This window comes from Oncorhynchus tshawytscha, linkage group LG04, assembly GCF_018296145.1.
Source record: "Oncorhynchus tshawytscha isolate Ot180627B linkage group LG04, Otsh_v2.0, whole genome shotgun sequence".
NCBI lineage: Eukaryota > Metazoa > Chordata > Actinopteri > Salmoniformes > Salmonidae > Oncorhynchus > Oncorhynchus tshawytscha.
The window spans coordinates 14,763,232-14,791,144 of record NC_056432.1 but is presented as its reverse complement, the minus strand read 5'-3'; the positions used below and the strand labels follow the sequence as shown (position 1 = coordinate 14,791,144).

Sequence of the window (27,913 nt, the reverse complement as noted above, 5' to 3'; positions counted from 1 at the left end):
TTCCTGTGAAGGTCCTCATGAGAGCCAGTTTCATCATAGCGCTTGGTTTTTGTGACTGCTCTTGAAGAAACTTTCAATGTTCTTGACCATTTCTGGATTGACTGACCTTCAAGTCTTAACGTATGATGGACTGTAGTTTCTCTTTGCTTATTTGAGCTGTTCTTGCCATACTATGGACATATAAGGGATATCTTTTGTAAATGGGTGGTACACAACTGATTGGCTCAAACACATTAAGAAGGAAAGAAATTCCACAAATTAACTTTTAGCAAGGCACACCAGTTAATTGAAATGCATTCCAGGTGACTACCTCATGAAGCTGGTTGAGAGAATGTCAAAAGTATGGCTACTTTAAAGAATCTCAAATGTATTTTGATTTGTTAAGCACTTATTTGGTTACTACATGATTCCATAGGTGTTATTTCATAGTTTTGATGTATTCTCTATTATTCTACATTATAAATAAAGAAAACCCATGGAATGAGTAGGTGTGTCCAAATGTTTCACTGGTACTGTACATCTTGTTCTTGACTTGTCAAGGGACGCCATTTGACTGTCAATCAGCACAAACCCCTCGGGACATAGCGCTCGACAGTGCATCCCATTTGTAAATCCTTCTTGAAGTGCAAGCGCTCACCAAGAGTTTATAGGTGCATGCTGCCGCCTACTGTATTGGCTGTGTATCAGCCTACTATTCTCTAGTATGAATTCATTACGCTTTGTGAAAAATTTCCAGACCAACAAACCCTGCACCCATTATGTAAAACCTCACCAATATTCCACTACTTGGGCCCCATCTGATCCTGCTCCAGGCCAGCAGCCTGGGAGAACGGGACACTATCGTTCAAAACATCTTGTAACTCGTCTACAATAAATACTTGAACACCCAAGTACTCTGCAGCTGCCAACACAACAGCTATCCTCTGTGATATATATTTTTTGCCCGCACTACAGAGGGATATATAGGTCCTCTAATACAGGACTAGTAAAGGTCCAGTGCACAACTTTTGGGTGAAAAAAATACAATTTCAGGGGGTGCTGCAGCACCTTGAGCACCCGTATTTCCCACAGTTATGTTTACACACACACAACTTTTTCCACCGATACAACACATTATTTTGTCTCATGTCCTCCTGCACACTTCTCACATCTTGGAATCTCCCTTTTGTGCACTTCAGCCATATGACCATAAGCTTGACACCTAAAACACTAATGGATTTGGGACAAAAGCTCTCAGGATCCATTCTCCAAAGATCTCACTCCCACCTCACCAGAATCATCTTTGTAATCATCTGGACAAGGCTCAAACTTGGCGGTCTACACTGCACCTGCCACCGCAGTTAATTCCTCCTCACTCAACACACTTGTACTGTACCTCTTCCAAAAGTTCTGTGTGATCCACTCCTCCATATTCACTCAAAACATGTTCCACTTTTCTCCTTTTTTATCCCGGTCTACCATCTTCTCCTTCCGTACTATCCAGGTCCCTTGGGATGTCACTACCCTAAACTTAACCCATATCGTTACCTTAACCATTTTACATTTCAACTGCAATGGGTTAGGGACGTCCCAAGGGTCCCAGATAGCATGGAACAATACAAAAATCAGAGGGAATTGATAACAAAATGTAGAAAAGTGTTAACTGATTAGCCATGATGTTTTTGTTTCTTCTCCACCCTGACCCCTAAGGGGCTCTGTGCAATCATGTTTTATTCTGTCAAGATGTAAAACTCTATCTGCTACCCTTTGAAAAGAGAAAAACACCTGATACTATACTGAAAAAATATATAAATGCAGAATGTAAAGTGTTGGTCCCATGTTTCATGAGCTGAAATAAAAGATCCCAGAAATGTTCCATATGCACAAAAAGCTTATTTCTCTCAGATTTTGTTCACATCCCTGTTCGTGAGCATTTCTCCTTTTCCAAGATAATCTATCCACTTGACAGGTGTGGCATAAGACACTGATTAAATAGCATGATCATTACACAGGTGCAACTTGTGCTTGGGACAATAAAAGGCCACACTAAAATGTGCAGTTTTGTCACAACACAATGCCACAGATGTCTCAAGTTTTGAGGGAGTGTGCAATTGGCATGCAGGAATATCCACCAGGCTGTGGCCAGAAAATGTCATGTTCATTTCTCTACCATAAGCTGCCTTCAACGTCATTTTTGAGAATTTATCCGGCTTCTTCACCTGTGGGCTCATCTAGAGACCAGCCACCAGTACAGCTGATGAAACTGAGAACAATTTATGTAATAAAGCCCTTTTGTGGGGGGGGGGGGTTATTCTGATTGGCTGGGCCTGGCTCCCCAGTGGGTGGGTTTATGCCCTCCTAGTCCTACCATGGCTGCGTCCCTGTCCAATCATATGAAATAGATTAGGGCTAAATGTTTTGGTTCAAATTGACTGATTTCCATATGAACTGTAACTCAGTAAAATTGTTTAAATTGTTGCGTTTATATTTTATACGATTACACAACTCTAGTCTCTGAATTGCCATAATTTAATCTGTATCACAATAAAATAGGAAGGAATGCGTCAGTTAATGTGGTAAAGGTAGTGAATTGTCAGGAGTTTCATTTACGTCTGTTAGGTTACTACCAGTCCGAGCCAAATACTTGTTTGAGAAATATTTAGTTAAAAAGCTATTTTTGCCCATTTTATTGGAAATATATTACAGTAAGGTACGTCATTGTTACGCAGAAGTTACTTGATATAAAAACGGCTTCATTGGGCATTTAAATAGTTTCACAAAGGAAAGTGCACATTGTTGTACTTCCGAGTCAAATTTACCCGGAAAAAGAAAAAGGTAAATCCCCCCCCCCCTTTTTTAAATATAAAGGCTTTATTTAATCGAGACAATCATGGCATTCGATTTAAAAGTTTAAAATATATATATTTTTAAATCAATGCCCGAAATTGAAGAATTCACTTCCGGGACAAACACCCTTTAGTAAAGACCTGTGATTGCGCGTTGCTGAATTAGCTATAACATACGTTTTAATTACTGAATACAAACATCTAGATAAGCTACAGGTAAAGTTAACGCTTATGTTTTGTTGCTGGTCATCTTTACGTGTTGTGAGCCAAGCAAGCTAAGGCTACCTAAATACTATTGTAAACAACCGTTTAACAGTACTGTTAGCTAACGTTACCAAAGCTATTTTGATTTAGTTAATAACTACAGTAACTAGATGTAGTAAGGCTATTGCTAGCTCGACTTAGTAACGTTAGTAGTTAGGTTGATGACAAGCTACCTTGCTAGCCAAGTCAGTTTGCTAGCTGGTAACCCAAACAACGAGATCTAAGCCAAAGAATATATAATTTAGGTTTCTCCTTTCATCTGTGTCTAAGCTAACTAAGACTGGGTGGAATTCGTTTTCAGCGATTACCTTCGCCCACGACTGGTTCGTGCGAACTATAATACCGACACTGTATTCTAACGTTTAGAAACGTCAATAAAGAGCTTTTGTAACATATGGCCGTATCTTTCTGCGAGAAATAATCCTTCAAATAAAACACTTACTGTTGCAGTTTGGTACAGAACCATATCTATGGGTGCCTCCATCTGAGCTAACGAAACTACACTTCCCGAGTTATGCTTACACAGGTGTTTGGGGCACCCGAGATACCTAATTTGCACAGGTGGTCTTTTAACAAGCGACGCAACACTAACCCTGTAAAAAGTGTAGTTCTTAACTTTTATTTCTCGCAGATATGAAAGGTATGTTCCAAAAAACTTATTGCAAACGATGCGTGTTAATGTTCTGCCCCTGAACAAGGTAGTTAACCCACTGTTCCTTTGCCGTCATTGTAAATAGAAATTTGTTCTAACTGACTTGCCTAGTTAAATATAATGTTTTGACTGTGGTCTGGGCTTTTAAGTACCCCGATCAGAAGGTAGTCAATATGCATTAAAGCAGTTTGCGTCTATGAATGGGGTATGTACAGTCCCTTCGGAAACTATTCAGTCCCCTTTACTTTTTCCACATTGTTACAGCCTTATTATAAAATTGATTCAATTGTTTTTACCGCCATCTACACATCCCATGCATGACAAAGCAAAAACAGGTTTATACATTTCTGCAAACTGAAATATCACATTTACATAAGTGTTCAAACCCTTTACTCAGTACTTTGAAGCACCTTTGGCAGCAATTACAGCATCAAGTCTTCTTGGGTATGACGCTACAAGCTTGGCACACCTGTATTTGGGGAGTTTCTTCCATTCTTCTCTGCAGATCCTCTCGAGCACTGGCAGGTTGGATGGGAGCGTTGCTGCACAGCTATTTTTCAGGTCTCTCCAGAGATGTTCGTTCAAGTTCGGGCTCTTGCTGGGCCACAAGGACATTCAGAGACTTGTCCCAAAGCCACTCCTGCATTGTGTTTGGCTTTGTGCTTAGGGTTGTTGTCCTGTTGGAAGGTGAACCTTCACCCCAGTCTTAAGGTCCAGAGCAGGTTTTCAGGAAGGATCGCTGTACTTTCGCTCTGTTCACCTTTTCCTCAAGCCTGACTAGTCTCCAAGTCCCTACTGCTGAAAAACATCCCCACAGCATGATGCTGCCACCACGCTTCACCATAGGGATGGTGCTAGGTTTCCTCCAGACATGATGCTTGCCATTCAGGCCAAAGTGTTAGATCTTGGTTATCAGACCAGATAATCTTGTTTCTCATGGTCAGAGTCTTTAGGTGCCTTTTGGCAAACTCCAAGTGGGCTGTCATGTGCCTTTTTACTGAGGAGTGGTTTAAATCTGGCCATTCTACCATAAAGGCCTGATTGGTGGAGTGCTGCAGAGATTGTTCTATCGCCAGAGGAACTCTAGAGCTCGGTCACTGACAATCGGTGCTTGACCAAGGCCCTTCTCTCCGATTGCTCAGTTTGGCCGGGCAGCCAGCTCTAGGAAGAGTCTTGGTGGTTCCAAACTTCTTCCATTTAAGAATGATGGAGGCTACCGTGTTCTTTGGGATATTCAATGCTGCAGAACTGTTTAGGTACCCTTCCCGAGATCTGTGCCTCAACACGATCAACGGACAATTCCTTCAACCTCATGGCTTGGTTTTTGCTCTGACATGCACTGTCAACTGTGAGACCTTAAATAGATAAGTGTGTTCCTTTCCAAATCAAGTCCAATCAATTGAATTTACTACAGGTGGACTCCAATCAAGATGTAGAAACATCTCAAGAATGATCAATGGAAACAGGATGCACCTGAACTCAATTTCAAATCTCGTAGCAAAGGTTCTGACTACTTATGTAAATAAGTTATTTCAGGTCTTTATCTTTTTTAACAGAAAACTTTTCAGCTTTGTCTTTATGCGGTATTATGTGTAGATTGCAGAGGATTTATATTTATTTAATCAATTTTAGAATAAGGCTGTAATGTAACAACATTTGGAAAAAGTGTGAATACTTTCTGAAAGAACTGTATGTCTGGGCTAACTGGCTAATTTTACTCCACTCCTGTTGCTATTAATTTTAACCCAATTGCTTAATTTTGGTGACAACTTTGACTGGTATCTTAATTGACTTCTCACTGACTTGGATTTATAGATACAATGTCAAACAAAGAAGTTAAATCAGCTCTAAAAAATGCCAGAGATGCCATAAAGAACAAGGAATTTAAAGAGGCTCTAAAACACTGCAAGGTAAGTCCTTGCCCATTTCTCTATGTTCTTTCTACACACACCAATAGTGTGAGGGGAAACTGGGTGTATTGTAGGATTTTCTGTTTTGAAAAAGGTATTCTGTCTCAAATCAAACCAAATTCCCCCACCAGGCTGCCCTGAAACTAGAGAAGAACAATTACAATGCCTGGGTGTTCATTGGTGTGGCCGCGAGCGAGCTGGAGCAACCAGACCAGGCCCAGACAGCCTACAGGAAGGCTCTGGAGCTGGAGCCAGAGCAGCTGCTGGCCTGGCAGGTACTGGAGATACATCACACCTAGATCAACTGAACTAATACAGGCCCTCGCTAGACATAGGCTTCTGTATTGGATAAACCATAAATTATCGACATTGACCATACACAATCACTTATAGCTGGCGTTTCACTGGTATCGTTCATTATGATAAGTAACCTATACCAGAGAAATGTGACGTTTGAAGTGAAATACATTTGCTAATATGGGTGATTGATGAAATTAATGGTAGTAGTTTAAAACCTGATAAATGTAATCTACGTAATCCCCAAAAGTAATTATTTTTCATGAGAGGGTCACTAACTAGTGAGAGAGTCAGTAACATAAACAGTAACTAGTAATGCTGCATACTCAGGTTGAATCTCACCTTTCTGGTAAAAATAGTTGCTGAGGTGTAGTCACTTGAGAAAACAAGCTCAACGACACAGTACAAATATTACATATTTTATGATGCATTTCTTATTCAACAAAACTATATGAATAAGGCTTGAAATTACTTATGCTTTCTAAATATACTATACTCAAATTATAAAACTACTATAAGAATTCACCTTCCTTATAACTGTAAAATACATATATGTTTAGTGTTAGAATATGTGCATATTTTCTGAAGGTCTCTCTTGATCAAAACGCCTGCCCCCATCTCTGTGAACTTCTCACAGGGCTCTAGGAAGTGCTTCCTGAACTCGTTAGGAGCTCGCCTTTCATCACATATTACTTTTGTCAGTCTGCCAGTGTTTTTCTTGTTTAAAATCTATAAATTATTTTAGATTACTGGCTATAAATCGATTTCTGAATGTGCTACAGCCACAAAAAAAACTATAGCTCCTGCTGCGCTACGATGTAAGGATTCCAGGCATATGTTAGTGGCTGTGCTGTAGGGTTCAGCTAGGAGTTGATGGAAAGTCGGAAGAGATAATGAAATGGTAAGAGGGACATCCCAGCTTCATGTGGTGTCTGATTTCACATCCTGCTTGACACAGGCAAAAGAGACATACTCCTGTGTCTGTGAGAATCAGGGCTACCGCTCAATACAAGCCATTTCGATCTATGGTGTCCTACAAGCAAAAATGTCGGTCGGAACTGGTACCAGAACCACGCAGGTCCCCTAAACAAAGGGACTTTACATCTAAGAGGATTTAAAGGATAATAAAAAAGAGACTATGGTGCACATTAATGTTATAAATGTATCGTTCTTTTTATCATTATCGCATCAATTCAGGCAATCTCTCGTCACAGATTTTTATTCCATATCGCCCAGCTCTACCCAAAAGCCACATTATCTACACATTATACAGTGAGAGAGAAAAAGTATTTGATCCCCTGCTGATTTTGTACATTTTCCCACTGACAAAGAAATGATCAGTCTATAATTTTAATGCTAGGTTTATTTGAACAGTGAGAAACAGAATAACAACAAAAAAATCCAGAAAAACGCATGTCAAAATGTTATAAATTGATTTGCATTTTAATGAGGGAAATAAGTATTTGAGCCCTCTGCAAAACATGACTTAGTACTTGGTGGCAAAACCCTTGTTGGCAGTCACAGAGGTCAGATGTTTCTTGTAGTTGGCCACCAGGTTTGCACACATCTCAGGAGGGATTTTGTCCCACTCCTCTTTGCAGAGCCTGGCTAGGCCACTCCAGGAGGTTCTCACCCAAGATTTGATGGTACATGGCCCCGTCCATCGTCCCTTTGATGCGGTGAAGTTGCCCTGTCCCCTTAGCAGAAAAACACCCCAAAGCATAATGTTTCCACCTCCATGTTTGATGGTGTTCTTGGGGTCATATGCAGGATTCCTCCTCCTCCAAACACAGCGAGTTGAGTTGATGCCAAAGAGCTCCATTTTGGTCTCATCTGACCACAACACTTTCACCCAGTTGTCCTCTGAACCATTCAGATGTTCATTGGCAAACTTCAGACGGGCATGTATATGTGCTTTCTTGAGCAGGGGGTCCTTGCGGGCGCTGCAGGATTTCAAACCTTCATTGGTGTGTTACCAATTGTTATCTTGGTGACTATGGTCCCAGGTGTCTTGAGATCATTGACAAGATCCTCCCGTGTAGTTCTGGGCTGATTCCTCACCGTTCTCATGATCATTGCAATTCCACGAGGTGAGATCTTGCATGGAGCCCCAGGCCGAGGGAGATTGACAGTTCTTTTGTGTTTCTTCCATTTGCAAATAATCGCACCGACTCTTGTCACCTTCTCACCAAGCTGCTTGGCGATGGTCTTGTGTAGGTCTACAATCTTGTCCCTAACATCCTTGGAGAGCTCTTTGGTCTTGGCCATGGTGGAGAGTTTGGAAACTGATTGATTGCTTCTGTGGACAGGTGTCTTTTATACAGGTAATAAACTGAGATTAGGAGCACTCCCTTTAAGTGTGCTCCTAATCTCAGCTCGTTACCTGAATAAAAGACACCTGGGAGCCAGAAATCTTTCTGCTTGAGAGGGAGTCAAATACTTATTTCCCTCATTAAAATGCAAATCAATTTATAACATTTTTAACATGTGTTTTTCTGGATTTTTTTGTTGTTATTCTGTCTCTCACTGTTCAAATAAACCTACCATTAAAATTATAGACTGATCATTTCTTTGTCAGTGGGCAAACGTACAAAATCTTAGACAGATTATTCCAGAGCAGTGTTATGGGGCATATCACTATGTCAACATGCTGACTAGAATGTGATCCGTTATTGTTGCTGTTTTAGGGATTAGCAAACCTGTATGAGAAAAGTGACCAGACGGATTTCAAAGCGGAACTACCCAAAGTCTACCAGAAACTCATTGAGCTTTATGAAAGGTAAGCCATGAAAATGTTCATACCTCTTCTACATCAATCATTTCCACCCTGTGATTAGCTCTTGGAATATTGTGTTTAACTGTGTTTTGTTCTGCATACACAGTTCAGACAAAACAAAATGTTATGAGGCGATCAGAAAACTGGCAGACATCTTCCATATGGAGAAGGACTATTTACAGGTCTGTAAAGATAGTAGTTGCCCTTTAAATGAAAGAGGATATATGTTAATTGTTGTGGCACAGGGTGGACATATGCATGTGTGTGTTTAGGTGGCCAGGGTGTGGCGAAGGCTGATTCAGCTGAAGGAAGGAGAAGGTGCTAACAAGGCAGAGCTGCTGCAGCTATGGCAACAGATGACCTGCCTTCTCTCAGACAGCATGGAGGATCACGACAATGAGACTCAGCAGCACGTAAGAGCAAATATAATATACTCAAATAATTCCCTTAACTTCTCTAGGGTAGGGGGCAGCATTTGGAATTTTGTATGAAAAGCGTGCCCAAATTAAACTGCCTTCTACTCAGGCCCAGAAGATAGGATATGCATATAATTAGTATATTTGGATTGAAAACACTCTAAAGTTTCCAAAACTGTTAAAATAATGTCTGTGAGTATAACAGAACTGATTTGGCAGGTGAAAACCTGAGAAAAATCCATTCAAGATGTAGGATTTTTTTTTTCTTTTTTTTTTCCTATTCAATGCCATTACCATATCCATTGACTAGGGACTCAAGTTGCAGTTCCTATGCCTTCCATTAGATGTCAACAGTCTTTAGAAATTGTTTCAGGCTTGAATTCTGAAAAATTAGGGAGTAAGAGCAGTCTGAATGAGTGGACCCTGCCGTGTCAGAGCTTTTTCATGCGCAATCCCGAGTGCCTTTCTTGTTTACCTTTTATATTGACAACGTTATTGTCCGGTTGAAATATTATCGATTATTTAGGCTAAAAACAACCTGAGGATTGAATATAAACATCGTTTGACATGTTTCTATGAACTTTACGGATACAATTTGGATTTTTGTCTGCCTGTTGTGACTGCATTGGAGCCTGTGGATTGCTGAAGAAAACGGGCAAACAAAACGGAGGTTTTTGGATATAAAGAGAGACTTTATCGAACAAAAGGAACATTTATTGAATAAATGAATTTCTTCTGAGTGCAACCATATGAAGATCATCAAAGGTAAGTGATTAATTGTATCTCTATTTCTGACTTGTGTAACTCTTCTACTTGGCTGGTTACTGTTTGTAATGATGTGTCTGCTGGGCTGTGTTCTCAAATAATTGTAAGGTATGCTTTCGCCGTAAAGCATTTTTGAAATCTGACACCGTGGGTGGATTCACAAGAAGTTAATCTTTAAACCTATGTAAGATAGTTGTATCTTTTCTGAATTTTTAGAATGAGTATTTCTGTATTTGAATTTGGCGCTCTGCAATCTCACTGGATGTTGGCCAGGTGGAACGCGTCCCACATACCCTAGAGAGGTTTTAATAAGCATTGCCTGGGTCATTCCACCTCTAAAAGCAAAAGGAAAGAGGATTTCGACACCCACCATCTGATTGTTTCTGTAGTTATGGCCTATTTATTGCCTTATCTCCCTTATCCTACCTCATTTGCACACACTGTATGTAGACTTTTTCTATTGTATTATTGACTGCATGTTTGTTTAGTCCATGTATAACTGTGTTGTTTGTGTTGCACTGCTTTGCTTTATCTTGGCCAGGTCGCAGTTGTAAATGAGAACTTGTTCTCAACTAGCCTACCTGGTTAAATACAAATAAAATTAAAGTTACAATCAGGTAAGATTGACATTCCTGAAACATTGTTTGGTTGAATTGTAATTTTATCTGGATAAATTAAGCTAATTGGTTGCACACACATTGGCCATTTAAATGTATAGGATTCAGATAATATTCAATAAATATATAGTACCCTACATCTGATTTGGACCAAACCTTTTCCATTCAAATCTGTTTTTTATAAAACTACCCACAGATCCATCACACTCCATGCCAATCCCAATCCAACAACTAGTAAACAGTATCAGTTCTCTATGTTTGACAAGTAGTATGAAGCTTCAGCTTGGAGTATTGCTTCTCCATGCTATGTAATGTATTGCCGGTGAATCTGGTGATGTTTTTTTTCTCCTGTTCAGAGAACTTAGTAATTTAAGTCGCTTGCATTATTTACCTTTTAAAGTAGTGTGAACGTAACAGGATTTGACCACGAGAAGCTGCTGGTCCTGCTATACGACCACACTCTTTTATACATTTTGCTGGTTTGTTTTCTTTTCACACTATTCAAGCCAGTCCTCCATGAAAGCAATTCAGTTTGTCCTAAAGGCAACCTAAAGCTTCAACCCAACTCTCCTTGAATCCAATTCTCCTCTCTCTGAGAGGGCTATCCTTTCCCTATGCAATTCTCATATGAAGACCTTTTCCTACAAGCCCAAAACTTTAATGGAGAAATGGGCTAAAATGTTGTGACAATGCTAATATAATAATGAATTTCTTGGCGGTCTGTTTTCTGTTTTTCCAATACAATTATCAAGAACTCTCTCTTTTTTATTTATATATATATACCGATTATTGGAGGACCAAAAAAAGCTGATACCGATTAATCTGACAATTATTGATTTATTGTTATTTTTTGTTGTTGTAATAATGACAATTACAACAATACTGAATGAACACTTATTTTAACTTAATATAATACATCAATAAAATCAATTTAGCCCCAAATAAATAATGAAACATGTTCAATTTGGTTTAAATAATGCAAAAACAAAGTGTTGGAGAAGAAAGTAAAAGTGCAATAAAACCGTTCTGTATTTTATCTAACGGGAGGCATCCATAAGTCTAAATAGTCCTGTTACATTGCACAACCTTCAATGTTCTGTCATAATTACATAAAATTCTGGCAAATTAGGCGGCCCAAACTGTTGCATATACACTGACTCTGCGTGCACAATTTCATCTGGTTAATATTGCCTGCTAACCTGGATTTCTTTTAGCTAAATATGCAGGTTTAAAAATATATACTTCTGTGTATTGATTTTAAGAAAGGCATTGATGTTTATGGTTAGGTACACATTGGAGCAACAATACGCACCGCATCGATTATATGCAACGCTAGATAAACTAGTTTATAAGTTTAATGCTAGCTAGCAATTTACCCTGGCTTACTGCATTTGCGTAACAGGTAGGCTTCTCGTGGAGTGCAATGAGAGGCAGGTGGTTAGACCGTTGGACAAGTTAACTGTAAGGTTGCAAGATTGAACCCCTGAGCTGACAAGGTAAACATCTGTCGTTCTGCCCCTGAACAAGGCAGTTAACCCACCGTTCCTAGGCCGTCATTGAAAATAAGAATGTGTTCTTAACTGACTTTCCTAGTTAAATAAAGATTAAATAAAGGTGTAAAAAAATATATAATTCCGATTAATCGTCGACCTCTAATATATATTTGTGATTAGAGATTTACCAGAAGACCCAACAACATTACAATTGGAAAACCCTATATATTGTATGTTTGGGACTTTTATCATTTGAAGACCGCTAGAGACCATTCCAGGGGGACTTACGGGGGTGGTGTGGTATGCCGCCTCGGTGTTATTGCTAGTCATTACTAAAGGTTTTTCTCCCCTATGATGTGTGCTCATTCCCACTGTTGATGTTATATTTATGTTGCCAGTTAATTGCAGCCTTTGAGAAGGCCATGGTTCTCTCTGACAATGTGCCTGGCGAGGACCATCGGAAGCTCTCAGCTAACTACCTCAAATGCCTTTCACAAGTAAGTCCGCCCTTGTGTTTTTCACTCACTCACACACAGTTACAGTGGGGCAAAAAAGTATTTAGTCAGCCACCAATTGTGCAAGTTCTCCCACTTAAAAAGATGGTGACCAAATACTTATTTTCCACCATAATTTGCAAATAAATTCATAAAAAATCCTACAATGTGATTTTCTGGATTTTTTTTCCCTAATTTTGTATGTTATAGTTGAAGTGTACCTATGATGAAAATTATAGGCCTCTCTCATCTTTTTAAGTGGGAGAACTTGCACAATTGGTGGCTGACTAAATACTTTTTTGCCCCACTGTATGAGTGCTGGGACTCTGGGTTAGGAATAGGGCCAGAATCCTGTGCTGTCAACTGACCAGAAAAACTTTCCTCTCTCTAGCTTTCGCATGAGGAGTGTAAAATTAAAGAGGCCTGTGAGTCCATATTGGCCCTCTATCCCTCACAAACATTCCCTTTGGAGATCCTCGGTGCACATCATCTCAAGTCAGGTAAGAAATCACTGACTTAGCAAACTATAGGTTAAGAACTGGTGCAGTCATTGGCAGTGTATAGTTTCACTCTAGGTGAAATAAAAACAACAAAAGATTGACCTTGCAGGACTGGGTAAGGTCAAGTGTACTGTGCAATGATTAGTATGTATTATTTGATTGTGCCTTTTGTTCTGTGGACAAAGAAGTGACAGATTGCACCTTTTTAAGTAGTCCGCTTGTGTGTATTTGTCTCTTAGGGGTCTGCAGTGAGAACGCGGGCCGTTGTTTCTCCCGTCTCTTGGAGTTGGACCCAGACAGTGGCTTAGGCCATCTGGGTTTGGGCATCAGAGCTCTGGAGGAGGGAAAATGTGACGACTCCATTAAGTATCTGGCCCAAGGTGAGCAATTTGGGGGCTCTGGTTTGCTGTTGGTCTGTGGTGTTCTCCACCACCTCACTGTCTGTTGTGCTCTCAGGACTGAAGCGAATGCGCTCCAGCTTGGTGGGCTGGTGCAGCCTTGCTCAGGCCCAGCTGAAAATGCACCGATATTCCGACTGCGCAACATCCTGCTCCCAAGGTACATCTAACACATCTGGCCAGTGTGGTATAATCCTAACCTAAACTTTTTCTCTGAAACCACCACCACCGTACTTTCTACATAATCAGGGCTTTGCTACAAACTTAATGTAAGTCTACTCATCCTTGTTTGAAGGTTATAGAGACTTGACTAGTTGAAGACCTTCTCACCAGAAGTCAAAGATGTGTATTGAGATGTGGCATTCAGTGCGTTGACAGGCCTTGCTGTGTTCTTTCAGGTCTGAAGCTGGGTGGGGCTGGAGAAGAGGCACTGGGACAAAAGCTCCTGAGGCTGAGGCTAGAGGCCCTTGTGAGGACTGGGGATGAGCACACTGCAGACCAAGCCCTGGAGAGCCTCTCACAGGTACAGCATTCATAACCCATCTCACTGGCTGCTCCCCAACGGCTCACCACCAATATGCTCCAATTCTCTTCTACTACTACTACTATCTACTGATATGGATGGGGATTTGTTTGTTTGCTCATCAAAATATTTATTTTATAGCTTTCAGATGCTAACAATGACCCTGTCCTGGTAGCCTTAAAAGGAAGAGCGTATTTGCAAAAAGGCCAAGTTGACCAAGTGCTCCAGGTAACTTCACAATTATTGGTTACGCTAACATATCTTTTTAGTAACCTCAGGTGAATGGGTATCAAATATATTTTGTGCCTATTTTGTTGATTTCCCGTGTGTCTGCTAATCTCTGGCTTTGTACCCAACAGGTATCCACGGAGCTGCTGAACTCTCACCCTGACCTGGCTGAGGGACTGGTGCTGAGGGGACTGGCACACATTGCACAGGGACATCACCAACTAGCAGAACAGAGGTGTGTTCAGGGACTGCAGTTGAAAATCTGCCCGCTGGCTAAAACTGGCACTTTTACTATAATGTTGATTAACGTGCACTGTAGCTGTAAAACTAAATGTAACAAAGTAAAAGTGTGTGTGTGCGCACCCATCCCCCATTCAACACACTTCTTCTGTATTGATAACTGTCTATTATTACTGTTTTAATCAACAACTCATCACTGCTCCTAAGAGGCAGCGTGACTGAAGTAGACCATGTAGTTAGATCAACCTTCGTCTTGTCTTCTCCTGTCCCTGTTGCAGCCTCCTGCAGGCTGCAGCCCAGAGCCCAACCTGTGGAGAGTACTACTTCCTGTTGGGGCGGCTGTACTGGGACATGGGGGAGGAGAGTCGCAGGGACAGGAGCAAGGCCCACACCCATCTACTGAAGGTCAGTGTTGCCCTTGGGGCCTCTGTCTGGGGAACACTGTATAGCTGGAGAATCATACTATGGGGAGAATGCATGACTGTCACATCCACAAGCAACTCCCTGCCGTTTTGAAATGCACACTCATTGATGAGAGGTTCCTGTGCATTGTTACTCTTATGGCTTCTAAATGTCATAGGATGATCAAGAGGCTTTAACAGTGGGTGGGATGGGCTGTGGTCACATTTCTGGCTTTGGTACAGTTAAACTATAGTGCTTCTCACATCCATCTGTACGTTATGACATTAGTTTGGTGATTGGCTCACTGCCATTACTGACAGCTGGTGTGTTTTGTGTCAGGCTGCCAAACTGGATCCGTACCTGGGCTCTGTGTTCTGCTACCTGGGCCATTACTACCGGGAGGTGGCCAGGGACCAGGGTCGAGCCAGGGGCTGCTACAAGAGAGCCTTTGAGCTGGACAGCAACGACGCAGAGTCCGGGGCTGCCTCTGTGGATCTGAGCATGAATGAGGGGGACATGGTGAGTTGTCTGTTGATTTGTTCTGTTGTTGGCTGCAGCCCTCTAGGACCAGAAGACTTTCCCCTGTGGAAGTCACTCTAGTAGTCCATCCACCCGATTCAATACATTTGGATAAAACCTAAATGTCACTTAGGCCTACCTAACTGTTTGATATACAGTTGAAGTGGGAAGTTTACATACACCTTAGCCAAATACATTTAAACTCAGTTTTTCACAATTCCTGACATTTAATCCAAGTATAAATTCCCTGTCTTAGGTCAGTTAGGATCACCACTTTATTTTAAGAATGTGAAATGTCAGAATAATAGTAGAGTGATTTATTTCAGCTTTTATTTATTTCATCACATTCCCAGTGGGTCAGAAGTTTACATAAACTCAATTAGCATTTGGTAGCATTGCCTTTAAATTGTTGAACTTGGGTCAAACGTTTTGGGTGGTCTTCCACAAGCTTCCCTCAATAAGTTGGGTGAATTTTGGCCCATTCCTCCTGAGATAGCTGGTGTAACTGAGTCAGGTTGCTAGGCCTCCTTGCTCGCACATGCTTTTTCAGTTCCTGCCCACAAATTTTCTATAGGATTGAGGTCAGGGCTTTGTGATGGCGACACCAATACCTTGACTTTGTTGTCCTTAAGCCATTTTGCCACGACTTTGGAAGTATGCTTTGGGTCATTGTCCATTTGGAAGACCCATGTTTTCGTTGCAGGCCGTGTCAGTGGCACTGTATTGTCCTCAAAGCGGGCAAAAAAGTTATTTAGTCTGCCTGGGAGCAAGACATCCTGGTCCGTGACTGGGCTGGATTTCTTCCTGTAGTCCGTGATTGACTGTAGACCCTGCCACATGCCTCTTGTGTCTGAGCCGTTGAATTGAGATTCTACTTTGTCTCTGTACTGACGCTTAGCTTGTTTGATAGCCTTGCGGAGGGAATGGCTGCACTGTTTGTATTCAGTCATGTTACCAGACACCTTGCCCTGATTAAAAGCAGTGGTTCGCGCTTTCAGTTTCACGCGAATGCTGCCATCAATCCACGGTTTCTGGTTAGGGAATGTTTTAATCGTTGCTATGGGAACGACATCTTCAACGCACGTTCTAATGAACTCGCACACCGAATCAGCGTATTCGTCAATATTGTTATCTGACGCAATACGAAACATCTCCCAGTCCACGTGATGGAAGCAGTCTTGGAGTGTGGAGTCAGCTTGGTCAGACCAGCGTTGGACAGACCTCAGCGTGGGAGCCTCTTGTTTTAGTTTCTGTCTGTAGGCAGGGATCAACAAAATGGAGTCGTGGTCAGCTTTTCCGAAAGGGGGGCGGGGCAGGGCCTTATATGCGTCGCGGAAGTTAGAGTAACAATGATCCAAGGTCTTTCCACCCCTGGTTGCGCAACCGATATGCTGATAAAATTTAGGGAGTCTTGTTTTCAGATTAGCCTTGTTAAAATCCCCAGCTACAATGAATGCAGCCTCCGGATATATGGTTTCCAGTTTGCAGAGAGTTAAATAAAGTTCGTTCAGAGCCATCGATGTGTCTGCTTGGGGGGATATATACGGCTGTGATTATAATCGAAGAGAATTCTCTTGGTAGATAATGCGGTCTACATTTGATTGTGAGGAATTCTAAATCAGGTGAACAGAAGGATTTGAGTTCCTGTATGTTTCTTTCATCACACCATGTCACATTAGCCATAAGGCATACGCCCCCGCCCCTCTTCTTACCAGAAAGATGTTTGTTTCTGTCGGCGCGATGCGTGGAGAAACCCGCTGGCTGCACCGCCTCGGATAGCATCTCTCCAGTGAGCCATGTTTCCGTGAAGCAAAGAACGTTACAGTCTCTGATGTCCCTCTGGAATGCTACCCTTGCTCGGATTTCATCAACCTTGTTGTCAAGAGACTGGACATTGGCAAGAAGAATGCTAGGGAGTGGTGCACGGTGTGCCCGTCTCCGGAGTCTGACCAGAAGACCGCCTCGTTTCCCTCTTTTTGGAGTCGTTTTTTTGGGTCGCTGCATGGAATCCACTCCGTTGTCCTGTTTGTAAGGCAGAACACAGGATCCGCGTCGCAAAAAACATATTCTTGGTCGTACTGATGGTGAGTTGACGCTGATCTTATATTCAGTAGTTCTTCTCGACTGTATGTAATGAAACCTAAGATGACCTGGGGTACTAATGTAAGAAATAACACGTAAAAAAACAAAAAACTGCATAGTTTCCTAGGAACGCGAAGCGAGGCGGCCATCTCTGTCGGCGCCGGAAGTAAGATGCGACCAAGATTTAACTTCCTGACTGATGTCTTGAGATGTTGCTTAAATATATCCACACAATTTCTCCCCTCATGATGCCATCTATTTTGTGAAGTGCACCAATCCCTCCTGCAGCAGAGCACCCCCACAACATGATGCTGCCACCCCCGTGCTTCACGGTTGGGTTGGTGTTCTTCTGCTTACAAGCCCTCCCCCTTTTTCCTCCAAACATAACAATGGTCATTATGGCCAAACAGTTCTATTTTTGTTCCATCAGACCAGAGGACATTTCTCCAAAAAGTACGATAATTGTCCCAATGTGCAGTTGCAAACCGTAGTCTGGCTTTTTTATGGTGGTTTTGGAGCAGTGGCTTCTTCCTTGCTGAGCGGCCTTTTAGGTTATGTCGATTATAGGACTTTTTTTACTGTGGAAAAATATACTTTTGTACTTGTTTCCTCCAACATCTTCACAAGGTCCTTTGCTGTTGTTCTGGGATTGATTTGCACTTTTCGCACCAAAGTACGTTCATCTCTAGGATACAGAACGCGTCTCCTTCCTGAGCAGTATGACGGCTGCGTGGTCCCATGGTTATTATACTTGCGTACTATTGTTTGTACAGATGAACGTGGTACCTTCAGGCATTTGGAAATTGCTCCCAAGGATGAGGTCTTGGCTGATTTCTTTTGATTTCCCATGATGTCTAGCAAAGAGGCACTGAGTTTGAAGGTAGGCCTTGAAATACATCCAGAGGTACACCTCCAATTGACTCAAACAATGTCAATTAGCCTATCAGAAGCTTCTAATGCCATGACATCATTTTCTGAAATGTTCCTAGCTGTTTAAAGGCACAGTCAACTTAGTGCCTTTAAACAGACCCACTGGAATTGTGATACAGTGAAATAATCTGTCTGTAAACTATTGTTGGAAAAATTACTTTTCATGCACAAACTAGATGTCCTAACCGACTTGCCAAAACTATAGTTTGTTAAGAAGACATCTGTGGAGTGGTTGAAAAATGAGTTTTAATGACTCCAACCTCAGTGTATGTAAACTTTCGACTTCAACTGTAATATCAATATCACTTAGGCCTACCTAACTGTTTGATATAATGTCACTTAGGCCTACCTAACTGTTTGATATAATGTCAATGTCACTTAGGCCTACCTAACTAAATTCAGTTTATTTTGTGCCTGGAGGAAATGTTTCTCTTGCTAGTGTAGACTACGGACATTGGATTGCACTATAATCGATGCTGCTGTGTCAAGCATCTGTCCCTGTTCCCTCTATCTGCCTTCCTCAGGACACTGCCCTGGCTGTGCTCCAGTCAGTGATCCAGAGAGCCACCCCTGGTTCAGCAAAGTGGGCCTGGATGAGACGAGGCCTTTACCACCTGAAGGTGGGCCAGCACCCCCAGGCCTGTGCAGAGTAAGACCCCTGAGGCGACCACTCATTTGAACATAGTCTCTGACACCACATATGAACATACACACATACACACTCATTGATGTGTTATGTCAGTCTGCAGGCTGCTCTGAGGGCTGACCCCCAGGACTGGGTGTGCTGGGAATGTCTGGGCGAGGCCTACCTGAACCGCCGGAGCTTCACGTCGGCCCTGAAGGCCTTTGCCAAGGCCCAGCTGCTCAACCCCTCCTCCATATATAGCCTCTACCAGACTGCTGCCATCAAACAGACCCTGGGCAAGTTCAAAGAGGCTGCAGCAGAATACCTGCAGATCATAGCCCAGGAGGACTATGTGCCTGCCCTCAAAGGTAGGGGTGTGTCTGAGTGTGCACACGTGTGTGCCTCCTGTCCTTTTTTGGTGTCTATTCCAAGGTTATTATTGTTTTACAGTCTTGCACCCTGGCAGGACCTTATTTGGAGACCATTTTGTTCTCAGTTCTGTTGCAACTGTGACAGTCTGACGGCATACACTAATTACAGTATGTCCAGAAGCTCTGAATGGATCATGTTGGAGGATGACCTTTCCTTGAATCCCAGCCACCACATACAGCTGAAGTCGGAAGTTTACATACACTTGTTGGAGTCATTAAAACTTTTTTTCAATGACTCCACAAATTTCTTGTTAATTAACAAACTATAGTTTTGGCAAGTCGGTTAGGACATCTACTTTGCATGACGCAAGTAATTTTTCCAACAATTGTTTACAGCCAGATTATTTCACTTATAATTCACTATACCACAATTCCAGTGGGTCTGAAGTTTACATACACTAAGTTGACCGTGCCTTTAAACAGCTTGGAAAATTCCAGAAAATGATGTTATGGCTTTAGAATCTTCTTATAGGCTAATTGACATAATTTGAGTAATTGGAGGTGTACCTGTGGATGTATTTCAAGGTCTACCTTCAAACTCACTTCCTCTTTGCTTGACATCATGGGAAAATCAAAAGAAATCAGCCAAGACCTCAGAAAAATCTGTAGACCTTGACAAGTCTGGTTCATCATTGGGAGCAATTTCCAAATGCCTGAAGGTACCACGTTCATCTGTACAAACAATAGTATGCAAGTACAAACACCATGGGACCACAGCCGTCATACCGCTCAGGAAGGAGACACGTTCTGTCTCCTAGAGATGAACATACTTTGGTGCGAAAAGGGCAAATCAATCCCAGAACAACAGCAAAGGACCTTGTGAAGATGTTGGAGGAAACAGGTACAAAAGTATCTATACCCACAGTAAAATAAGTCCTATATCGACATAACCTGAAAGGCCGCTCAGCAAGGACGAAGCCACTGCTCCAAAACCACCATGAAAAGGCCAAACTACGGTTTGCAACTGCACATGGGGACAAAGATAGTACTTTTTGGAGAAATGTCCTCTGGTCTGATGAAACAAAAATAGAACTGTTTGGCCATAATGACCATTGTTATGTTTGGAGGAAAAAGGGGGAGGCTTGCAAGCCGAAGTACACCATCCCATCCGTGAAGCACGGGGGTGTCAGCATAATGTTGTGGGGGTGCTTTGCTGCAGGAGGGACTGGTGCACTTCACAAAATAGATGGCATCATCAGGGGGGGAAATTGTGGATATATTGAAGCAACATTTCAATACATCAGTCAGGAAGTTAAAGCTTAGTCACAAATGGGTCTTCCAAATGGGTAATGACCCCAAGCATACTTCCAACGTTGTGGCAAAATGGCTTAAGGACAACAAAGTCAAGTTATTAGAGTGGCCATCACCAAGCCCTGACCTCAATCCTATAGAAAATTTGTGGGCAGAACTGAAAAAGCGTGTGCGAGCAAGGAGGCCTACAAACCTGACTCCGATACACCAGCTATGTCAGGAGGAATGGGCCAAAATTCACCCTACTTATTGTGGGAAGCTTGTGGAAGGCTCAAGTTCAACAATTTAAAGGCAATGCTATCAAATACTAATTGAATGTATGTAAACTTCTGACCCACTGGGAATGTGATGAAATAAATAAAAGATTAAATTAATCATTCTCTCTACTATTATTCTGACATTTCCCATTCTTAAAATAAAGTGGTGATCCTAACTGACCTAAGACAGGGAATTTATACTTGGATTAAATGTCAGGAATTGTGAAAAACTGAGTTTAAATGTATTTGGCCAAGGTGTATGTAAAATTCCGACTTCAACTGTACCACCAGCCCCAAGCATTGCGATCATTTCCGTGTGTGTGTGCGTGCTGCCCCCAGGTCTTGGGGAGTGTCTGCTGTCCTTGGCCAGATGCCTGATGGAGGACTATAGAGATGGAGGAGCCATAGACCTCATCCAGCAGGCCATCCAGTACCTCTTCAGGTTAGACACTTCACTCAGCATTCCCAGGAGCCCAGAGAGGCAGCTCATTGAATAGGATTACTGGAACTCACCATTGGCGATCAGAGAGAATTGGAATTAATTGGGTCCATAATAAAATTACACTGTGGTATCAAAGGGCACTTTGCTCATGAGAATGACTTGGGCTACCAGTATTACATTTGATAAATGCCTTGTTGCTTTCATGTATTGTGAGGACTTTAAACCTACATCATTTCTCAAGTTGCTTAAGAAACAAAAGGCCTCAACACATGATTTGTTTTTCACTATTAAAAATGATTTTGCACTGAAAATGTATACAAAAACACACTTGACTGTACTTAACATCCCCTTCGCCTGTGTCTATCCACTCCCAGGGCTGTAGAGCTGCGTCCAGACCTGTCCTGTCTGTGGAAGTTACTGGGAGACGCCTGCACCTCAGTCAGCACTGTGGCCCCCAACAGGGCCCGCGTTGTGGTGCCAGGACCCCTGGCCGGGTTACAACCCCCAGACCAAGGCCACCTTCTCAACCAAGGACACACCCTCCGAGTGGGGGAGAGGTGAGGCACCAACACCGGCTAGTCTCTAGTGTTCTGATAGAAGCCACGTGATTTGAATACACAGGACAACGCTATCTCAAGTCTAATGGATACTGGGTAGGAGGATCCCTCTCTGGTGTCATGATTTTTAGGTGTGGTCTGCACTGTAAGATGAATCAGGAATAATGTATTTGTGTACAGATGCTATGGGCGTGCTCTGAAGCTGATGCCTGAGAGCTCCAGCCTGTGGTATGACCTGGGTCTCAACTACTACCACCAGGCCTGTCTGCCCCCCTGCCTTCAGGAGATGGAGCACAACACCGTGCTACTGCTGCTGGAGAAGGCCCTGCAGGTACAAAACTCACCTGGCAGGATGGAAGGATGGCAGGATGGGGCAGAACACTCAATTGTCTGGGGAGGAAGAGTTAGAAGAGATGTATTCAGCCCAATTCTTGGAGTTAAACACCAACAAGTTTCGGAGTTAACATACAATATCAATGTACTACACTCTTTCTCTTCTCCTCAGTGTGTGAAGAAGGCCATCATGTTGAACAGTAGTAACCATAGCTACTGGAACGCCCTGGGAGTGGTTGCCATGAGCAAAGGTAGAAAGATGTAGCCTGGGTACCAGTCTGTTTCTGCTATCATTATAATCCTTGGCAAAAAAAAATGTAGAAGTTTTTGAAACTTTTGTCTGGTTGATGGGAGCCTTCGTTGGTGGTGGAGCTATGGGATGTTGTTGCCTTGTCTTTAGGTCTGTTTATAACATAAGAATGTCTGTTTACTCTTCCTTTTCAGGACTTGAGAACTATGCCCTTGCCCAACACAGCTTCATTAAGTCAGTGCAAGTGGAACCCAATGTAAGTACAACACATCACACAGTATTGGGTACTCACTTTTCATTTAATCATCTCTTATGTCTTAGTCTGGGTACCAGTCTGTTTAGGCTGCTATCCTTTCACTCATTGCCAATTCTTGTCATGCTGAACAGACTGGCCAGTGCAGTTATGTGTGTGTCTTTTTAAAAATAAATGTCCTCCCAATCTAGAATGTTGTTGCTTGGACAAACCTGGGTGCTTTGTATCTGAAGAAAGACAGTGTTGAGGTATGTGTCCTCTGGACCATGTAAATTCCTATGTCTATGTTCTGTCTGTATTACTGTCAGGTTCATTGTATTAGGATTGTCTAATTTCTGGTATATGAACTTGATTGATTCTATCTACTGATGTTTATTGAAAGCATCAACTTCCTTAGTGTGTGTTATTTTATTATTCGCTTCATTCCTGCTCCATTTGCTTTCCCAGCTCTCCCATGAAGCCTTTAAGATCGCCCAGTCTTTGGAACCACTGTATGTCAACTGCTGGATTGGACAGGTATCTTGTGACATGCCTACAAGGCACCAGAGATCGTAACCATGCAAGTCAGTGTTGCTCAATGTTATACAGACATGTTTTAACCTCCCATCCCTTTCTTTTTCTCCTCTTCTCCATCACTTTGCTCCCCACATCCCATTTTCTACTACTACCAGGCCCTTATTGCAGAGATGGTGGGCAGTTATGATACCATGGACCTGTTCAGACACACCACAGAGCTCAGGACACACGTATGTCAATTCATTCCTCCATTTCGACTACTGTTGGTGGTCCTCAGCTGAGACCTATTGGAATGATGTTGTAGCATCTCATTGTCTGCTATTCTGTTATCCTGTCTTGTTTTATTCTCTCGCTCTCTCTCCTTTCGCTCTCCTTCTGTCTCTCTCTCAACCCCCATACACACCTAGACGGAGGGGGTAAAGGGCTATGCTTACTGGGTTTGTGCCACTCTGCTGGATAAGAGTAACAGGGACTCTGAGCTCTATCGCTACAACATCGTCCAGATGAACGCGGTGTCTGCCGCTCAGGTGGCTTTGAGCAAGTACACAGGTGTGTGGTTGAGTTAAGCTTTCTTACAATGGCCTTCTTATGCTTAAACTTGAGATTGTTGGACCTTGTATCTTCAGTCTTTGATTGTCAAATTTAGAAATGAGCTCTAAGCCTAAAGGGAAATGGTTAATTACATTCTGTCTTGTCAGAGCGGATCCAGACAGACCCTGATGCCTTCGTCATGCTGGGTTTCCTCAACGAGCACCTGCAGCTAAAGAAGCAGGCAGTGCTGGCTTACCAGAGGTGTGTCTGTCTGGAAATGGATTGTGTGTGCCTGCGTGTTACAGTGCACCTCTACTTGCTATTTAAATGAAAGGTTAAATAGGAAATTCACCTCTTCTGTTTTTCATGAAGTAATTCACTAATGCCATTTGTCACTAATCACTAATGCCAGACTTCTTCCTCTTCTCCTCAGAGCTGTGGAGTTGCTGCAGGCGACGCCTTCCGTGGAGTTACTGGCCTTCTCCCTGGGAAGCTATGGCCGGGCCCTCTGGTACCACAACACTTTGTCCTCGTACAGACGTTCCGAAATGATTGAAAGATCTCAAAAAACAGGTTTCGTAGTGTAAGTGTGGTGTTTCTACCCCTCAGCAACACAGGCCAATGGGAGGAGGCGGTGCACGTTTACTCTTCCACACCTCTAGAGGTGCTCCACGACTTGGCTGGCCTGGCGCTGGCCTACTGCAGAGCAGGACTCATCCCAGAGAGCATCAGTGGTAAGTGGCTCATTCAGTGTCAGGGGGGGTGTATATTTTTACAGGTGTGGATGCCTTTCAACATTGCCCTGTCTCTTAGCCTATGAGAAGGCTCTGATGGTGACCTCTACTGAGAAAGAGAAGGCCTACATTCTGACTTCTCTGGCTCTGCTGCAGCACAGACTGGGGAACATGGACTCCGCTAAAACACTGCTCTTCAAATGGTCAGTTCCTCCTGACGCACCACTGCTTCAACACTTCTCCCTTCACACACTGAATGACTAAACCTACGGTATGTGTGTGTCTCTCTGTGTGTTTCTGTCTCTTTGCGTCTGTGTGGTGTCCGTAGCTCCATGCTGAAGGAACCTGTGCCAGAGTCTCTGCTGTGCCTGTGTGCTCTGGGGCTTGTCCATGGGGACAGCACCCTGGCCAGCGCGGCCCTCACTGAGCTGCTGAAGCAGGGCAGGGCCACTGGGGCTGCCGTGGAGCAACGCTGCCTGCTCACCTGCACCCTGCTGGCCCTGCAGGGCAACTACAGCGCTGTGCAGCGAGAGGCCTCCAGGGCCGTCCACAGGTACACCTCAACTCCACTGGGTGTAGTCAATAGTCCAAAGGGAAACGTTTTGCAACTAAAACTAGTTTCTTATTGGACCAAATACTAGGTAGGTCCAGGTAGTTGCCTCCATGTTTCAGCTTGGCTCCATTTGGTTCCTAGTATATGCAGCCCAAGTCTCAATATTGACCCCTAATCCCAGCCTGTACTACAGACCTATTCCATCCCCCTTCCCTTGAGTAGCATCACGGTCCCTTTTCTTATACAGTACCAGTCAAGTTTGGACACACCTACTCATTCAAGGGTTTTTCTTAATTTTGACTATTTTCTACATTGAAATAACACATATGGAATCATGTAGTCACCAAAAAAGTGTTAAACAAATCATATTTTAGATTCTTCAAAGTAGCCACCCTTTGCCTTGATGACAGCTTTGTACACTCTTGGCATTCGCTCAACCAGCTTCACCTGGAATGCTTTTCCAACAGTCTTGAAGCAGTTCCCACATATGCTGATCACTTGTTGGCTGCTTTTCCTTAACTCTGCGGTCCAACTCATCCCAAACCATCTCAATTGGGTTGAGGTCGGGTGATTGTGGAGGGCAGGTCATCTAATGCAGCACGCCATCACTCTCCTTCTTAGTCAAATAGCTCTTACACAGCCTGAAGGTGTGTTTTGGGTCATTGTCCTGTTAAAAAACAAATGATAGTCCCACTAAGTGCAAAGAGGCGTATCGCTGCAGAATGCTGTGGTAGCCATGCTGGTTAAGTGTGCCTTGAATTCTAAGTAAATCAGACTCTGTCACCAGCAAAGTACCATCACATCATCTTCTCCATGCATCACGGTCGGAACCACACATGCAGAGATCATCCGTTCACCTACTCTGCGTCTCACAAAGACACGGATGTTGGAACCAAAAATCTCAACCAAAGGACAGATTTCCACCAGTCTAATGCCCATTGCTCGTGTTTCTTGGCCCAAGCAAGTCTCTTCTTCTTATTGGTGTCCTTAAGTAGTGGTTTCTTTGCAGAAATTTCAAGGTCTGATTCACTCAGTCTCCTCTGAACAGTTGATGTTGAGATGTGTCTGTTACCTGAACTCTGTAACAGACACATGCTTGCCAAATAGGGCTATCTTCTGTATACCACCCCTAACTTGTTACAACACAACTGATTGGCTCAAACGCATTAATAAGGAAAGAAATTCCACAAATTAACTTGAAATGCATTCCAGGTGACTAACTCATGAAGCTGGTTGAGAGAATGCCAAGAGTGTGCAAAGCTGTCATCAAGGCAAAGGGTGGCTACTTTGAAGAATCTCAAATATAAAATATATTTTGATTTGTTTCACACTTTTATGGTTACTACGTGATTCCATATGTGTTATCTCATAGTTTTGATGTCTTCACTATTATTCTACAATGTAGAAAATAGTCAAAATATGAGTAGGTGTCTCCAAACTTTTGACTGGTCCTGTAGTTTAGGATTAAAGAAAGCACTAGAATCTCTTCCATATGAGTAGGTATGTAGACACAGATAGTAACACGCTTTCTTGTCGTGTTGGTGCAGTAACCCTGGCAACCCTTCCCTGTGGGCCCTGCTTTCCAGACTGGTGCCACAGTATTACCCCAGGAAGGCCAAGGTATGTCATCTCACTCACTCACTCACTCACTCACTCACTCACTCACTCACTCACTCACTCACTCACTCAGCTTATGTTGTGTGTTCCAGGGAGGTGCAGTGGCAGGCCACGTTGCGTGTCTCTCCAGCATGACCCAAGGAAAGGTACGTATGCACCCCTGCCCACACGCCTCAACCATACCCTTCGTCTCTGCTTGACACCCCCCAAATGTCACCACTGATCTTCTCGGTTTGGTTCTCTCCCTCTCACTGTGTCTATTTTGTCCCTGTGTGTGGGTCTGCTGCCTGCCACTACCTGTGTGTGGCTGCAGAGGGCACTGCTGTATAGTGGAGTGAACCAGCTGGCATGTGGCAGGCACTCTGGAGAAGATCGCAGCAGGAACGCCCTGAAGACCATGCAGAGGGCTGTGCTGCTCTGCCCCGGTAAGGCCTTGATGATCACACACAGTCTTTTCCAACATAAACATCTACACACAAAGCCTCAATCCCTTTAAGACTGTGTATAGACACTGTGTATGCATTCCCTGATGTAACATGTTCCTCACCCCGTCTGTCTGTCAGATGACCCGGCGGTGTGGGCGGGGCTAATGGCTGCTTGTCACACAGAGAACACAGCCTGCTCCCTTTCTGGCACCACCCCTGGCAGACGAGGCTTGGAGCAGGTGCTCATGGCCGTGGTGTCAGAAAAAGGTAGGTCAGCACTGGTCTGAGGTGTGTGTGACTGTGTACATGTGTAGCAAAGTCATGTAGCATTATTTAAGTTCTGGATCGAAAGAAAGTATTTAAATGTGAGACTTTTTTTCCCTCGCTCCATGTGTTTATCTTTACTTTAACCTTTTTGTGTGTGTGTGTGTGTGTGTGTGTGTGTGTGTGTGTGTGTGTGTGTGTGTGTGTGTGTGTGTGCAGTACGGAATGTGGAGGAGGTAGAACAGCCTCTGGCCCAGGCTCTGGAGGGTTGGGTGCTGCAGCAGGCTGTGACAGGACTGACAAGTGGAGGCCAGCTAGAGCAGGCTGAGGCCCTCTGCTCTCAGGTACACACACATGTTAAATACTGTTGAAGTAATATGGCTACAGGTTCATCTACCTCACCTAAAGCCCATTCTTGTGGGAAGCTGCTATAGACCACCAAGTGCTAACAGTCAGTATCTGGATAATATGTGTGAAATGCTTGATAAGGTACAGTATGTGATATCAACAGAGAAGTATATTTTCTGGGTAATTTTAAATATT

The 27,913-nt window shown here is 43.0% G+C and overlaps 1 protein-coding gene across 2 annotated transcripts in view; it reads left to right on the top strand.

Annotated features, from left to right (window-relative positions):
- The first annotated feature begins 2,769 nt into the window (after positions 1–2,769).
- The window catches only part of ttc37 (tetratricopeptide repeat domain 37), a 34,263-nt gene continuing 9,119 nt past the window's right edge, over positions 2,770–27,913 (top strand). Inside the window, exons 1-36 of one of the 2 annotated variants that reach the window (XM_024415841.2) lie at positions 2,770–2,814; positions 5,557–5,651; positions 5,783–5,926; positions 8,636–8,727; positions 8,831–8,906; positions 8,997–9,137; positions 12,414–12,512; positions 12,901–13,009; positions 13,249–13,389; positions 13,466–13,567; positions 13,806–13,930; positions 14,072–14,158; positions 14,290–14,393; positions 14,677–14,803; positions 15,140–15,319; positions 18,856–18,980; positions 19,074–19,324; positions 21,235–21,337; positions 21,712–21,894; positions 22,075–22,225; positions 22,400–22,478; positions 22,672–22,733; positions 22,922–22,978; positions 23,178–23,246; positions 23,402–23,476; positions 23,654–23,795; positions 23,945–24,038; positions 24,211–24,288; positions 24,387–24,511; positions 24,591–24,714; positions 24,840–25,064; positions 26,612–26,684; positions 26,774–26,827; positions 26,995–27,106; positions 27,245–27,373; positions 27,590–27,714. In XM_024415841.2, the coding sequence (XP_024271609.1) occupies positions 5,562–5,651; positions 5,783–5,926; positions 8,636–8,727; positions 8,831–8,906; positions 8,997–9,137; positions 12,414–12,512; positions 12,901–13,009; positions 13,249–13,389; positions 13,466–13,567; positions 13,806–13,930; positions 14,072–14,158; positions 14,290–14,393; positions 14,677–14,803; positions 15,140–15,319; positions 18,856–18,980; positions 19,074–19,324; positions 21,235–21,337; positions 21,712–21,894; positions 22,075–22,225; positions 22,400–22,478; positions 22,672–22,733; positions 22,922–22,978; positions 23,178–23,246; positions 23,402–23,476; positions 23,654–23,795; positions 23,945–24,038; positions 24,211–24,288; positions 24,387–24,511; positions 24,591–24,714; positions 24,840–25,064; positions 26,612–26,684; positions 26,774–26,827; positions 26,995–27,106; positions 27,245–27,373; positions 27,590–27,714 (4,053 nt within the window). In that variant the 5' untranslated portion in view covers positions 2,770–2,814; positions 5,557–5,561. Of the gene's footprint in view, positions 2,815–2,854; positions 3,042–5,556; positions 5,652–5,782; positions 5,927–8,635; positions 8,728–8,830; positions 8,907–8,996; positions 9,138–12,413; positions 12,513–12,900; positions 13,010–13,248; positions 13,390–13,465; positions 13,568–13,805; positions 13,931–14,071; positions 14,159–14,289; positions 14,394–14,676; positions 14,804–15,139; positions 15,320–18,855; positions 18,981–19,073; positions 19,325–21,234; positions 21,338–21,711; positions 21,895–22,074; positions 22,226–22,399; positions 22,479–22,671; positions 22,734–22,921; positions 22,979–23,177; positions 23,247–23,401; positions 23,477–23,653; positions 23,796–23,944; positions 24,039–24,210; positions 24,289–24,386; positions 24,512–24,590; positions 24,715–24,839; positions 25,065–26,611; positions 26,685–26,773; positions 26,828–26,994; positions 27,107–27,244; positions 27,374–27,589; positions 27,715–27,913 lie in introns of those variants that run through there. The other variant, XM_024415831.2, reaches the window with a different exon arrangement.